The 14,691-nt window shown below is 36.9% G+C and overlaps 2 protein-coding genes across 2 annotated transcripts in view; both read left to right on the forward strand.

Annotated features, from left to right (window-relative positions):
- Positions 1–4,447, forward strand: part of LOC133879465 (premnaspirodiene oxygenase-like) — a 5,218-nt gene extending 771 nt beyond the window's left edge. Inside the window, exons 1-2 of the mRNA XM_062318036.1 lie at positions 1–147; positions 3,694–4,447. The exon at positions 1–147 is cut by the window's left edge and continues 771 nt beyond it. Coding sequence (XP_062174020.1) covers positions 1–147; positions 3,694–4,311 — 765 coding nt within the window. The 3' untranslated portion in view covers positions 4,312–4,447. The remainder of the gene's footprint in view (positions 148–3,693) is intronic.
- A 3,931-nt stretch (positions 4,448–8,378) lies between these two features.
- LOC133878769 (premnaspirodiene oxygenase-like) lies at positions 8,379–13,853 on the forward strand. The gene is made up of 2 exons (XM_062317300.1): positions 8,379–9,413; positions 13,042–13,853. The coding sequence occupies exons 1-2, from the start codon at positions 8,511–8,513 to the stop codon at positions 13,657–13,659; spliced, it is 1,521 nt and encodes a 506-aa protein (XP_062173284.1). The 5' UTR covers positions 8,379–8,510; the 3' UTR covers positions 13,660–13,853.
- Positions 13,854–14,691: the final 838 nt, after the last annotated feature.

The raw sequence follows: 14,691 nt of genomic DNA on the forward strand, positions 1-14,691 counted from the left end.
GATATAATCGATGATAAGATGCAAACAAGTACAACCAAAGATGATGCGGGTGATGATGACGATGTAGTTGATGTGCTTCTTCAACTTCGGGAGACGGGCGGGCTTCACTTCGATATCACCAGAAACCACATCAAAGCTGTCACTCTGGTATGCAAGTAATATCATGATTAATGTGCTGTAAATTTTGAAAGTACTGTTTAAATAGTATCAACTCTACTTTAGTTTGAGTTATGTTTCGTTAATTTAAGTCAATGTTAGGTGATATATATAGCGCAGAATGTCCTCTGTTTTCTGCAGAAGAGTGGAGAAACATTACTTTCTTTTGTAACTTAATTTGCTTTTGTTTTCTTAGCTTTTCTTGTGTTCTGTACTTGTTGGAAATCTAGTCAATAGAGTTGGTATCAGAGCCACGTTCAGAAAAGTATTTGGGACAGGAAGAGAAAAAATGTTTGGCAGAGAAACATCATTAGCTCAAGTAGTGTAAATTGGAGCACTGTTCAAGTTTCATTTTTCTCTGGTGAAAACTATGATTTTTAGTGCATTAAGATGAAGACTTTATTTATTTACTTATCGTTATTGGGCATTGTTGAATCAGTGTATCAAGTGCCTAAGTTCAAAGCAAACTTGATAGAAGCTCAACAAAAAGGACTGAGGGAGAACCAAAGTAGGCATGCATGTGTACTTAATTAGAATGATTCAAGGGCATGCATTTTGTCTGCAGCCCGTATATGAAAAGCCACTTCTGAATCCCACGCGAGATGATTTTTTTTGCTATCCACATATAGGAACCCACTTAGTGTTGATTCTAGTTGGACATAAATTATCTACAAATTGGTTTGTAGCTAATTCCTACAAACTAGTCTAATAAAGTGACTTGTGTTCTCGCTTTCTTATTAAAGCTATTAAAAAAACATATGAGATGCATGTGCTTCTCACATGCTAAGGGACAATGTCATTTCATTAAATTGGTTTGTTAGAATTAGCTACAAACCAGTTTGTCGCTAATTTATGTCCATTCTAGTTTGACGTTAGTTTTGTTATTTTCCTATTTTAGATTTTAGCTTGCTTTTTCTTCTTGTCATTTCCTTCTTTGCTGATTTGTCTCCTTTAGGGTGCCTCCTCTTGTAATAAGTATTGCAGAACGTAAGTGAGTTCATCATTGTTGAATTAAGGATACAATTGACATTGAATTTTATCATCTTCTTTCAAGCCTTGGCTTGTTCTTCTGAGTAGAAGATGTCACAACTTATATTCTTTATCTCTCACGCTATCTACGACGTTAACCATTTATGTGATTTACAAGTGTTCAACCAAGGCATGTGGAATCAAACACCCTTTGAACTTTGGAATGAGACAAAACCATTGTAAAACGTCCAAGAGTGTTTACTTGTATTTGTTATGCTCAAATTATAAAGGAGAAGAGGCTTAAATTAAAGGATGCAAGTGAAAAGTGTATATTTGTTGGCTATAGCTTAATGTCAAATGGCTGTAGTTGTAAAGGTTGTAGAACAACAAAATAATCATCATGTCGGATGTTATATTTGTTGACTAAATGGAAATGGGAGCGAGGAAAAGTTTTACAACAAGAACCAACTCAAGAGGATGAAAATAATGATGACACTTCTCAACCTTCGCCAAGTTCTGCTTCCCCATTATTACTACCATGCTCACTATCCTCTCCAAGATCAACTTTATAACACCAAGCTCAACTCTAGGAAGAGAAGGAATTTGATTGAAATTTAAGCAAGATGCAATTTTTGTATTGTGGAACCTGAAACTTTTGGAGAGGCATTGAAAGAGCAAAATTTTGAAGAAGAAAGTTATTGAAGATGAAATTGAAGTAATTGAGAAAAACTAAAGTATGGAAGCTAGTTGATAGGACTCGACAGGAAAATTATCAAAGCGAAGTAGATTTACAAGGATAAATATTGAAATTTGAGGAATGGAGTTTGATCAAGATGATCAACCCTGTGTGTTTCATTGAATTATAGAGAACCATACTCTTGTGGTTGTTAAGGTAAATTACAGTATTTGAATTTAAAAGATTAAATAAAAAATAATTCAAAGGCCACTATCAGCAATCCACTGTTGATCTTCTACTGCAGCATTACTTTGAGCAACCATGGCTACAAGTTGTGTAGGAGGATGGTGCCCTTGGTATGAATAATCCATCCTATGGAAGCAATCAAGGGCCTGGTGATTACTTCTTCCTCAGATTTGACAAGGAGCCCTGTATTATTGCTGAAATTATTGGTGAAGGCTGGCTGATCAGGCCCTCCTTGTGGAGCAGAGTTATTTGGATTGGGTCATTTTGTAGGAGCAAAGGTGTTTAGGTGAGAAGAGAACTTGGGGTTCTGTTCCTGAGGTGGGTATCTCATATTCTGGAAGGACTTTTGTTTTGGTGGAAAGGATCGGGTTCCCGGTTTTTGTGTATAGAGAGCAATGACAGAGGTGTCTGGTGCAATGGTCTGCTGCTGGTTTAGAAACATTTCATGGCTAATAAGTTCATCTTGAAAATCCTCAAAATTTAGAGGATTATCTCGTGTAGCAAAAGAGGAGGTAACAAATGAATTGAAGGAAGGGTTAAGACCGCTCACTATGAAGGAGATCAAATCATCATCCTCTATTGGTTTACCCACGGTTGCAAGTTGATCTGCCAAGAAGTTGCAGGTACTCAGTACAATTCTTGGAACCCCAATGGAGATTCTACAGTTGCCTCTTCAAGTATGCAACTCTAGACCGAGACTGTGAGGGAAATCTATTTGCTAAAGTAATCCAAACTTGTTTTGAAGTGTTAAGGCCATAGACAGTAGCTGAAAGAGTTACATTTATCCAACTAAGAAGGTACTGATCCTTCTTAGTCCAGATATTATACTCAGGATTCAAGATGGCTTCACCTTGGTCATTGTGGAGAAATTTAAGAGGGCATGACTCGGAACCGTCAACAATGCGCAATAAATCGTGGCTTCTCAATACCGGTAAGAATTGAGACAACCACATAAGGTAGTTGTGACTATCCCACTTAATAGAAATAAGTTGGGTGGAATTTGGGAGAGCAAAATTTGCAGAGATTTTTGGAAGTGGAGTTAGAGCTTGGAGAGGCCATTGATGGGTCGATGCCTATGAGGCTCTGATATCATGAAAGTAAATTTGACGAATGTTTTTGATCAAGATGATCAACCCGTGTGTTTCATTGAAATATATAGCACTATACACTTGTGGTTGTTAAGACAAACAATATTTGAATTTACAAAATCAAATAAAAAATAGTACGAAGTCTTCTCTTTTATCTCTTTATCGATCTGCATTTGATCTGATCTTGAGTTTCAGTGTCATCTAATCTTTATCTTGAGTTTGAATTTGATTAAGTGTTTGCGCTTGAGCTAAAGATGTGTCTGGTATATCGTCAACATTCTGTTTCAGTAGAACCTTATCTTGGACAGCAAATTAAAGCAGCTTCTCAACATTCCTGGCTTTGGACAGGAGCATCAGCAGCAACACTGAGAAGAACATCTGCAGCATCATTTACTTTAACAAATATAATGCAAAATAATTTTGTTCAAATAAACAAAACAAGACTTGTTGCAAAAGGATGTTTGCAACAACCCACTATTGATTATCTTGATTTTTGGTTCAAATGGCTTCCTCAAATATGCATGCCGCTATGCTCTTATTGTTCAAAATCCTTTTCAGGACGTCATCTCTGCAGGAAGTGAGACTTCAGCAACTACAATAGAATGTGCAATGTCTGAATTGTTGAGAAACCCAAGAGTACTGGAGAAGGCGCAAGCCGAAGTGCAACGAGTCGTTGGGGGGAGGGGGAACGTTGACGAGATAGACATAGAGAAACTAGATTACTTGAAATTAGTTGTCAAAGAAACTCTACGCCTACACCCTGCTGTTGTCGTAATCCTACGAGAATCAAGGGAAGAGTGTGAACTTAGTGGGTATCTGATTCCGAGCACCAGAAAAGTACTCATTAATGCATGGGCCATTGGAAGAGATCCAGAATATTGGATTGATGCTGATTGCTTTCGCCCAGAGAGGTTCCAGAGTTCTTGTATTGATTTTAAAGGAACAAGCTTTGAATTCATTCCATTTGGAGGTGGTAAGAGGATATGTCCAGGCATATCATTTGCTTTAGCTACCATTGAACTTACTCTTTCTCAGTTGTTGTATCACTTCAAGTGGAAGCTCCCCAATGAGATCAAACCAGAAGAACTCGACATGTCTGAGTCTTTCGGATTAACTTCCAAGAGAAGGAATGATTTGTACATAGTTGCTACTCCTTGGATTTCTGGTCTTACCTAAATAAACCGAATGGGGATGGTGTACTTGCACCCATGCTTACAAGGGATTGTATTATATTGGCAGTAGAAATCTTTATTGCATTCTACAGGTTGTTGATCAATGTACTATATCATGTGTGACAGTTGATTTTATTTCACTTTTCATGTATGCTTTACCAGATAAATATTAAATGTAAATCCAATTAATGTATATATGCTTGAAATATATATACCTCTTACTTGTTAACCATTAACTGTATTGATTTTTTTTTTTTTTTAGAAAAAAAAAATTCAGTGGGGGGGGGTGGTGGTGGCAAGGGGAAAAATAGAGAGGGTAAAAGTATTGATTCAATTGATCAAAAACAAATTATGTTTCATAATTTTATAGTCTATTTTGATTTTCTTTATTCTGATTGAGTCTTTTTGATATAAATAACGAGAATGTCTATTCTTCCTCAAACCAAAATCATTTTGAAAGGAATGAAATCACAATCCATCAATAAAATAACAATCATCCAAAGGTTATCACCACCATGGTGGAAAATGGAAATTGTTGCAAATGTAACCAAAACAGAAATAATAATAAACACAAAGAAAGAAAAATAATTGTTTAATAGAACCAGAAAATACCATAGGCAAATAGATTAGGCTTAGGTGCTGTAAAAAAATTATAAGCATAGGTGTTGTAGTTTTTTCAATGGTCAAAATTTAGTTTTAAGTGTTTTATAAGAAAAAGAAAATATAAAGTTAGATTTTTACCGTTGAAAAAATTATAGCACTAATACTGTAATTTTGTACTTATAGCACCTAAGCCTAATCCGAAAAAGATAGACCAAGTATATATTTAGGATTTGTGGAGTGTTGTAGAGTTGATCGACATCTATACATGTAGGCAAGGCATTACAGATAATATTAGATAATACTTATTGCATATTGTCGAAGTCTCCAGAAATATTGTTAATGGTTAACCATATCTAGAAATGGAAAGAGAAAATAATATTTGGTCTTTAAATTTTATTAATATTTAGGTTATTAGTGTTTTATTTAAATATTAAGAGTTGTATTAGTTTATAATTCAATAATAAACTTGACCCAAAGGCAGTAAAATTAAGTTTAGGGTTTTGTCAGTGAACTATTAATTTGTTCTTTTGTACTCAAATGAAGACAAATTGTGATGGATGAATAAATCAATTTGTTCTTTGAGAGTTGTGATTACTCTTCTCTTGTTGTTAGACACTATTTCCCTTGGTGTGACACAAATTCCTATATTTAGTGAGACACCAATCGTTTATTGTTCCTGCTCTCAATCTGTACTACATCACATTTCTTTTCATTTCGTATATATATCTTAATCAATCACATGTTAAGCTCTCTCGAACTCTGTAAAACCAAGTTATGCCGGAGATTGAGTCAAAGAATCTCATTGCAAAGAAAGCATTCCTAATTTTCCATCACCTCAATCAACTGCATACACATGGCGCGCTCATGTTTCCATTGGATTAGTGCATCGAGATGACACAAAATCTAAAGAGTTCAATTGATCATTCGATTGTATCACAATCGATTGAACTATTGCACATGGATGATAAAAAATTCATAGAGTTCGATCGATCATTTGATTGTATCATGATCAATCGGATTAGTACACTAGGATAATTCAAAACCCAAAGAGTAAAATTGATCATTCGATCGTATGACGATCCATCGAACTAGTGCACCTAAAGAGGAGAGAACTTAATGAAACTCCTACAAAATAGTAACAAAATCAGACTAAAACCTATGGATGGTATCATAATTAAAGATTGACTAATAAGATTTCACCAAAATGAGCCATATGTTTCCTCCATGAACATAAGAGGGTTTACTCTTGTGGGTGGATGTGAACATTTATGCATACATGCCCATGTATGTAAATGCATATGTCACATCATCTTAATTATAATTGTTTTTTCTATAAAAATAATATATATATTAAAAAAATTGTGTATATATAATAAATAAAAATAGAAAAAAAAAAGAGAAAAATTTATGACAAATTAAAAAATAATAATTTTTTTTTTCCTAAACGTTTAATTTTTTTTTTTTAAAAAAAATTAATAGACTGATATTATTTTATTTTTAAGTAAGTCATTAGCAACGACCCACATGTATAAAAGTCGACTCTTGGTTTTCGACGTTAAAATTAATAGTGAATCAGCTTTGACTCTTGTGTCCACGCTAATATATTTTTCTTTTATTATTATTATTATTTTGAAAAATAGGCCATCAGGGATAACACAAAGGTTGCCAACGATAACCATGTCGTCCAATTAGGCATCAGCGTCGATCGACTATGGTGTCAACGCTGATATTATTTTATTTAATTATTTTTTATTTCTAAGTAAGTCATCAGAGGATGCTGTAAGCTGTTAAGGGTACGTGATAGATAGATAGATATACGAATGGCATTGCGACTTGGAAGACTTCTGAAACCCCACAACTTTCTTCATGGAAATTAAGCTGCATAAACACTAGCCTTTAATTTCGATGTGTCTCAACAACTTGAAGACTTCGTTAATATTATAGTTGAAGTGTGTTGAGCTCTTGACTGCTCGGAATAATTTTTTTTTATTTTTTATTTTTTGTAAGTAGAATAATTTATTTTCTATTAGAATGCTATCATGCCTGATTTTATATACGAACATCAACCTCCTTGCACGTAAGCATGAGCTAGGAGGTTGCAAGTTGTGCGAGAAGTAATTCCTTATTGTGCCAGGATATTTTGGCATATGTAGTATATTTCAGTAATTGCAATTTTTCAGACACTGCATTAATAATAATTAAAATTGCCACTAATCAAATGTCAGGAACATGTTTTTTTGGCATTAATATCGTGCATTCAATACTAGGAATGGGCATTTTTTTTTTTTTTTTTTTTTTTGTAGTGTAATTTCTTGATGTCGTAAAGGGGCATGATTAGGTTTTACTAGCTAGGTTTAAACCTTATTTGAAAAAAATAAATAAAAGGAAGAAGATTTAAAAAAAAAGAAGAGAAAAGAAAAAAAAGAGAGTCTTTTAGTGATGTTTATACGTTTAAAAAACATTGTTAGTCATGTTTGCGCACTAAAATTAGTTAAACATAAAGTCGAAAGATTTACGTCATTAAAATTTACTGTTTAAACATTATTAGAAAAGAAACCCCAAAGGAGAATACAACAAGGCCAAAGCTACATAGCAAATACAAGAGTACAAACGCTGAAATCACTGCCCGAAGGCAACAACAAGCCCGTAGGCCAATGCAGTGAATGAAGCTGAAGAAACTCCATCTACAAAGTCCGAAAAATCCTGACTTGAAGCAGCTACCAAAAAGGAAGACTGTGAACAAAGAAAAGAATGTACAAATACAAACAGAAAAAACTAAAAAACAGCACCATGAGAACTGCCACCGGAGCTCAGGCCGTGAAAAGCACGCACCTATTCCGGGAGCCCTTCTAGCATCCAGCGACCTCCAAAAGCCCAGATCGACACAAAACAAAACCGGATATGCAAACCGTGACTCACATGCGCTAATTCAGGGAGGACACTCCCCAGCGCGTGCTGGCCATGCGCCGCTCAGGAAAGAACCGCACAGCTTCATCGAGTGACTACCGAAACTAGAGGAAGCCGGCGACCACTATAGAAAAGCTCCTGTCAACGAACACCCAGCCGAAGCTTATAGATCTAGCATTAAAGCACAACTCCACCGGAGACCACCGACATCCGCCATTTCCACATGCCAGAGCCTGGATCCTTCTGTTTGCACCAACAACAACAAAACCAAACAACAAAACAACAAAGAAAAAACACCAACCTCACCGAATCTAACTCCAAGAGGGGCCACACTGGAGACTAGTGGAAAGCCCTCACGAGCTAAGGGGAAGACCAACACCAGGAGGGAAGCCTCCCCTCCCCCCCAGAAAACAAACTCGAAGATTTTCCTCTAGAACCTTTCAGAGAGGCGGGCCATGGTGCATTATTGAGCAGTCAATTTTTTTTTTTTTTTTTCTAATACCATTAAAAGATAAATGACTTTCGATGAATGACAGCCATTCCCTTGAGTGGTCATTGTGGTCTAGAGATGTCGAAGAAGAAATAATTTGACTTTTTATTATTATTATTTTATTTTTTATAATTCATACGCGCGAAGAACAGCTTCGAAGTCCCAAGAATCCAAGACCAGAGTTTCTGTAGTTGTAACTTGTAATGCTAACAAATCTTTCCTTTCCTCTTTCTACTTGGCTCTTCTTCTTCTTCTTCTTCTTCCTGTCAATCCTGTTTATTTGTTGGAAGAGATTTATAAGATTTAAAGCCTCAAAGACACAAGTCCAGAAGTTGCCCCCAGGACCATGGAAACTGCCTCTTATAGGGAACGTCCACCAGCTGGCTTTTTCATCACTACCACATCATTCCTTGAGAGACATGGCCAAGAAATACGGACCCATCATGCAATTGCAACTGGGTGAGGTGTCGGCTGTAGTCATTTCATCACCAGAAGTAGCCAAAGAGGTGCTCAAGACACATGACACTGTATTCGCAAATCGGCCTAGCGTTCTTGCCATTGAAATTTTGTCCTACAATTTTTCAGGTATTGCCTTCACTCCCTACGGTGATTATTGGAGACAAATGCGAAAGATTTGTGTCGTGGAGCTCCTAAGTGCTAAGCGTGTCCTGTCGTTTAGATCGGTAAGGGAAGAAGAGGTGTGTAATCTTGTTGAATCAATTTCCTTGTCCGGGGGGCTTCCAATCAATCTCAGTGAGAAAGTCTTCTCCTTGGCGAATAGAATCAGTTCCAGGGCGGCTTTTGGGAAGAAGTGCAAGTATGAAAAACAATTCATCTCGTTGGTCAAGGAAAGGCTTAACGTGCCTGATGTGTTCCCTTCATTAAAGTTCCTTGCTTTCCTTACTGGGATGAAGCCCGCATTGGAGAAAATACACAAAAAGATGGACAAGATTCTCGATGATATAATCGATGATAAGATGCAAACAAGTACAACCAAAGATGATGCGGGTGATGATGATGATGTAGTTGATGTGCTTCTTCAACTTCGGGAGACGGGCGGGCTTCACTTCAATATCACCAGAAACCACATCAAAGCTGTCACTCTGGTATGCAAGTAAGATCTATAAATTTATTACCGATATTGCTCAGAAAAAGAAAATTTACTCTATTGTCATGGTTAATGTGCTGTAATTTCTGTAAATTTTGAAAGTACTGTTTACAATACTGTTAAATAGTCTCGACTCTACTTTAGTTTGAGTTATGTTTCGTTAATTTAAGTCAATTTTAGGTGATACCGTGATGCATATAGCGCAGAATGTCCTCTGTTTTCTGCAGAAGAGTGTAGAAACATTACTTTCTTTTGTAACTTCTTAGCTTTTCATGTGTTCTATACTTGTTGGAATATCTAGGCAATAGAGTTGGTATCAGAGCCACGTTCAGAAAAGTATTTGGGACAGGAAGAGAAAAAATGTTTGACAGAGAAACATCATCAGCTCAAGTAGTGTAAATTGGAGCACTGTTCAAGTTTCATTTTTCTCTAGTGAAAACTATGATTTTTAGTGCATTAAGATGAAGACTTTATTTATTTTCTTATAGTTATTGGGCATTGTTGAATCAGTGTATCAAGTGCCTAAGTTCAAAGCAAACTTGATAGAAGCTCAACAAAAAGGACTGAGGGAGAACCAAAGTGGGCATGCATGTGTTCTTAATTAGAATGATTCAAAGACATGCATTTTGTCTGCAGCCCGTATATGAAAATCCACTTCTGAATCCCACGCGAGATGATTTTTTTTGCTATACACATATAGGAACCCACTTAGTGTTGATTCTAGTTGGACATAAATTATCTACAAATTGGTTTATAGCTAATTCGTACAAACTAGTCTAATAAAGTGACATGTGTTCTTGCTTTCTTATTAAAGTTATTAAAAAAACGTATGAGATGCATGTGCTTCTCACATGCTAAGGGACAATGTCATTTTATTAAACTGGTTTGTTAGAATTAGCTACAAACCAGTTTGTCGCTAATTTATGTCCATTCTAGTTTGACGTTAGTTTTGTTATTTTCCTATTTTAGATTTTAGCTTGCTTTTTCTTGTTGTCATTTCCTTCTTTGCTGATTTGTTTCCTTTTAGGGTGTCTCCTCTTGTAATAAGTATTGCAGAACGTAAGTGAGTTCATCATTGTTGAATTAAGAATACAATTGACATTGAATTTTATCATTTTCTTTCAAGCCTTGGCTTGTTCTTTCGAGTAGAAGATGCCGCAACTTCTATTCTTTGTCTCTCACACTATCTACTACGTTAACCATTTATGTGATTTACAAGTGTTCAACCAAGGCATCTGGAATCAAACACGCTTTGAACTTTGGAATGAGACAAAGCCATTGTAAAACGTCCAAGAGTGTTTACTTGCATTTGTTATGCTCAAATTATAAAGGAGAAGAGGCTTAAATTAAAGGATGCGAGTGAAAAGTGTATATTTGTTGGCTATAGCTTAATGTCAAATGGCTATAGGTTGTAAAGGTTGAAGACCAACAAAATAATCATCATGCCGGATGTTATATTTGTTGATTAAATGGAAATGGGAGCGAGGACTTTTTACAACAATAACCAACTCAAGAGGATGAAAATAATGATGACACCTCTCAACCTTCGCCAAGTTCTGCTTCCCCATTATTACTACCATGCTCACTATCCTCTCCAAGATCAACTTTATAACACCAAGCTCAACTCTAGTAAGAGAAGGAATTTGATTGAAATTTAAGCAAGATGCAATTTTTGTATTGTGGAACCTGAAAATTTTGAAGAGGCATTGAAAGAGCAAAATTTTGAAGAGGAAAGTTATTGAAGATGAAATTGAAGTAATTGAGAAAAACTATCAGCAATCCACTGTTGATCTTCTACTGCAGCATTACTTTGAGCAACCATGGCTGCAAGTTGGGTAGGAGGATGGTGCCCTTGGTATGAATAATCCATCCTATAGAAGCAATCAAGGGCCTGGTGCTTACTTCTTCCTCAGATTTGACAAGGAGCCCTGTATTATTGCTGAAATTATTGGTGAAGGCTGGCTGATCAGGCCTTCCTTGTGGAGCAGAGTTATTTGGAGCAGGTCGTTTTGTAGGAGCAAAGGTGTTTGGGTGAGAAGAGACCTTGGGGTTCTGTTCCTGAGGTGGGTATCTCATATTCTGGAAGGACTTTTGTTTTGGTGGAAAGGATCGGGTTCCTGGTTTTTGTGTATAGAGAGCAATGGCAGAGGTGTCTGGTGCAATGGTTTGCTGCTGGTTTAGAAACATTTCGTGGCTGAGGAGTTCATCTTGAAAATCCTCAAAATTTAGAGGATTATCTCGTGTAGCAAAAGAGGAGGTAATAAATGAATTGAAGGAAGGGTTAAGACCACTCACTATGAAGGAGATCAAATCATCATCCTCTATTGGTTTACCCACGGTTGCAAGTTGATCTGCCCATATCTTGGCAAGTTGCAGGTACTCAGTACAATTCATGGAGCCCCAATGGAGATTCTACAGTTGCCTCTTCGAGTGTGCAACTCTAGACCGAGACTATGAGGCAAATCTATTTACTAAAGTAATCCAAACTTGTTTTGAAGTGTTAAGGCCATGGACAGTAGCTGAAAGAGTTACATTTATCCAACTAAGAAGGTACTGATCCTTCTTAGTCCAGATAGTATACTCAGGATTCAAGATGGCTTCACCTTGATCATTGTGGAGAAATTTAAGAGGGCATGGCTCAGAACCGTCAACAATGCACAATAAATCGTGGCTTCTCAATACTGGTAAGAATTGAGACAACCACATAAGGTAGTTGTGATATCCCACTTAATAGAAATAAGTTGGGTGAAATTCGGGAGAGCAAAATTTGCAGAGGAGATATTGGAAGTGGAGTTAGAGCTTGGAGAGGCCATTGATGGGTCGATATTAAGCGTAGGCCTATGAGGCTCTGATACCATGAAAGTAAATTTGACGAATGGGTTTGATCAAGATGATCAACCCGTGTGTTTCATTGAAATATATAGAACTATACACTTGTGGTTGTGAGATCCCACTTAATAGAAATTCGGGAGAGCAAAATTTGCAGAGGAGATATTGGAAGTGGAGTTAGAGCTTGGAGAGGCCATTGATGGGTCGATATTAAGCGTAGGCCTATGAGGCTCTGATACCATGAAAGTAAATTTGACGAATGGGTTTGATCAAGATGATCAACCTGTGTGTTTCATTGAAATATATAGAACTATACACTTGTGGTTGTTAAGACAAATTACAGTATTTGAATTTACAAAATCAAATAAAAAATAATACGAAGTCTTCTCTGTTATCTCTTTATCGGTCTGCGTCTGATCTGATCTTGAGTTTCAGTGCCATCTAATCTTTATCTTTAGTTTGAATTTGATTAAGTGTTTGCGCTTGAGCTATAGACGTGTCTGGTATATCGTCAACATTCTGTTTCAGTAGAATCTTATCTCTGACAGCAAAAGCAGCTTCTCGACATTCCTGGCTTTGGACAGGAGCACCAGCAGCAACACTGAGAAGAACATCTGCAGCATCATTTTTACTTTAACTAATATAATGCAAAATAATTTTTTTCAAATAAACAAAACAAGACTTGTTGCAAAAGGATATTCGCAACAACCCACTATTGATTATCTTGATTTTTGGTTCAAATGGCTTACTCAAATATGCATGCCGCTATGCCCTTATTGTTCAAAATCCTTTTTCAGGACGTCGTCTCTGCAGGAAGTGAGTCTTCAGCAACTACAATAGAATGGGCAATGTCTGAATTGTTGAGAAACCCAAGAGTACTGGAGAAGGCGCAAGCCGAAGTGCAACGAGTCGTTGGGGGGAGGGGGAACATTGATGAGACAGACATAGAGAAACTAGATTACTTGAAATTAGTTGTCAAAGAAACCCTACGCTTACACCCTGCTGCTCCCATAATCCTACGAGAATCAAGGGAAGAGTGTGAACTTAGTGGGTATCTGATTCCAAGCAATAGAAAAGTACTCATTAATGCATGGGCCATTGGGAGAGATCCAGAATATTGGATTGATGCTGATTGCTTTCGCCCAGAGAGGTTCCACAGTTCTTGTATTGATTTTAAAGGAACAAGCTCTGAATTCATTCCATTTGGAGGTGGTAAGAGGATATGTCCAGGCATATCATTTGCTTTAGCTACCGTTGAACTTGCTCTTTCTCAGTTGTTGTATCACTTCAACTGGAAGCTCCCCAATGAGATCAAACCAGAAGAACTTGACATGTCTGAGTCTCTCGGATTATCTTGCAAGAGAAGGAATGATTTGTACATAGTTGCTACTCCTTGGATTTCTGGTCTTACCTAAACAAACCGAATGGGCCGGGGATGGTGTACTTGTACCCATGCTTACAAGGGATTGTATTATATTGGCAGTAGAAACCTTTATTGCATTCTACAGGTTGTTGATCAATGTACTATATTATGTGTGACAGTTGATTTTATTTCACTTTTCATGTATGCTTTACCAAATAAATATTAAATGTAAATCCAATTAATGTATATATGCTTGAAATATCTGTTAATTATTACCCATTAACTGTTGTATTGATTATTTCTTTTTTGTCACTGACATTATTCTGTTTCTTGGCCACCATGCCACCCCCATTTTGGCCAGGGAGGTGGCCGGCCTGTTTGGGGTGGCCGAACCACCCCCGTGCGGTGGTTCGGCCACCCCCGGACAGAAAGAAAAAAAAAAAAAAATTCGGGTTTTCCGTTTTGCCCTTGGGGGTGGCCGAACCACCCCCAAGGGAAAAAAAAAAAAAAAAAACCCTAAAAAGAATTTTTCCGTTTTGCCCTTGGGGTGGCCGAACCACCCCCAAGGGCCACGGGGGTGGTTCAGCCACCCCCAGACAGACCGATCTGGGGGTGGCCGAACCACCCCCGTGGCCCTTGGGGGTGGTTCGGCCACCTCAAGGGCAAAATGGAAAAATTCTTTTTAGGGTTTATTTTTCACCCCCTTTTTTTTTTTTAGTTTTTTAATTTTTTTTTAATTTTTTAATTGACTTTTAATTTTTAATTTTTTTATATAGTGCCATGTGTCAACTTCTGAGGTTGACACGTGGCGGACCGTTAGTTTTTGGACGGAGAAGTTAACCGAGGTACTAATTTGGTCATTTCCCAAAATTGATGTATCATCTGTGATACGAATTGAAACTCAGGGATTAAAAAATAAAGTTGTCAAAACTCAGGGACTAAAAAGGTGTTTAACCCTAATTTTAATGATATAGGGTTAATTTGAACATATATATATATATATATATATGCATGCGAGGGTTCCTTTGAGAGTGCAACAGTAACTTAGCTTCCTGTAACATATATGTGGAATGTAACCTAAGCT

The sequence above is a fragment of the Alnus glutinosa genome, chromosome 10 (assembly GCF_958979055.1).
Source record: "Alnus glutinosa chromosome 10, dhAlnGlut1.1, whole genome shotgun sequence".
In the NCBI taxonomy this organism is placed as follows: domain Eukaryota; kingdom Viridiplantae; phylum Streptophyta; class Magnoliopsida; order Fagales; family Betulaceae; genus Alnus; species Alnus glutinosa.

Bases quoted from the DNA above. Each gene is read 5' to 3' on its own strand.
- LOC133878769 (XM_062317300.1), top strand. From the start codon at position 8,511: ATGCTAACAAATCTTTCCTTTCCTCTTTCTACTTGGCTCTTCTTCTTC. The intron at 9,414-13,041 runs GTATGCAAGTAA...ATCCTTTTTCAG, and splicing joins ACATCAAAGCTGTCACTCTG to GACGTCGTCTCTGCAGGAAG.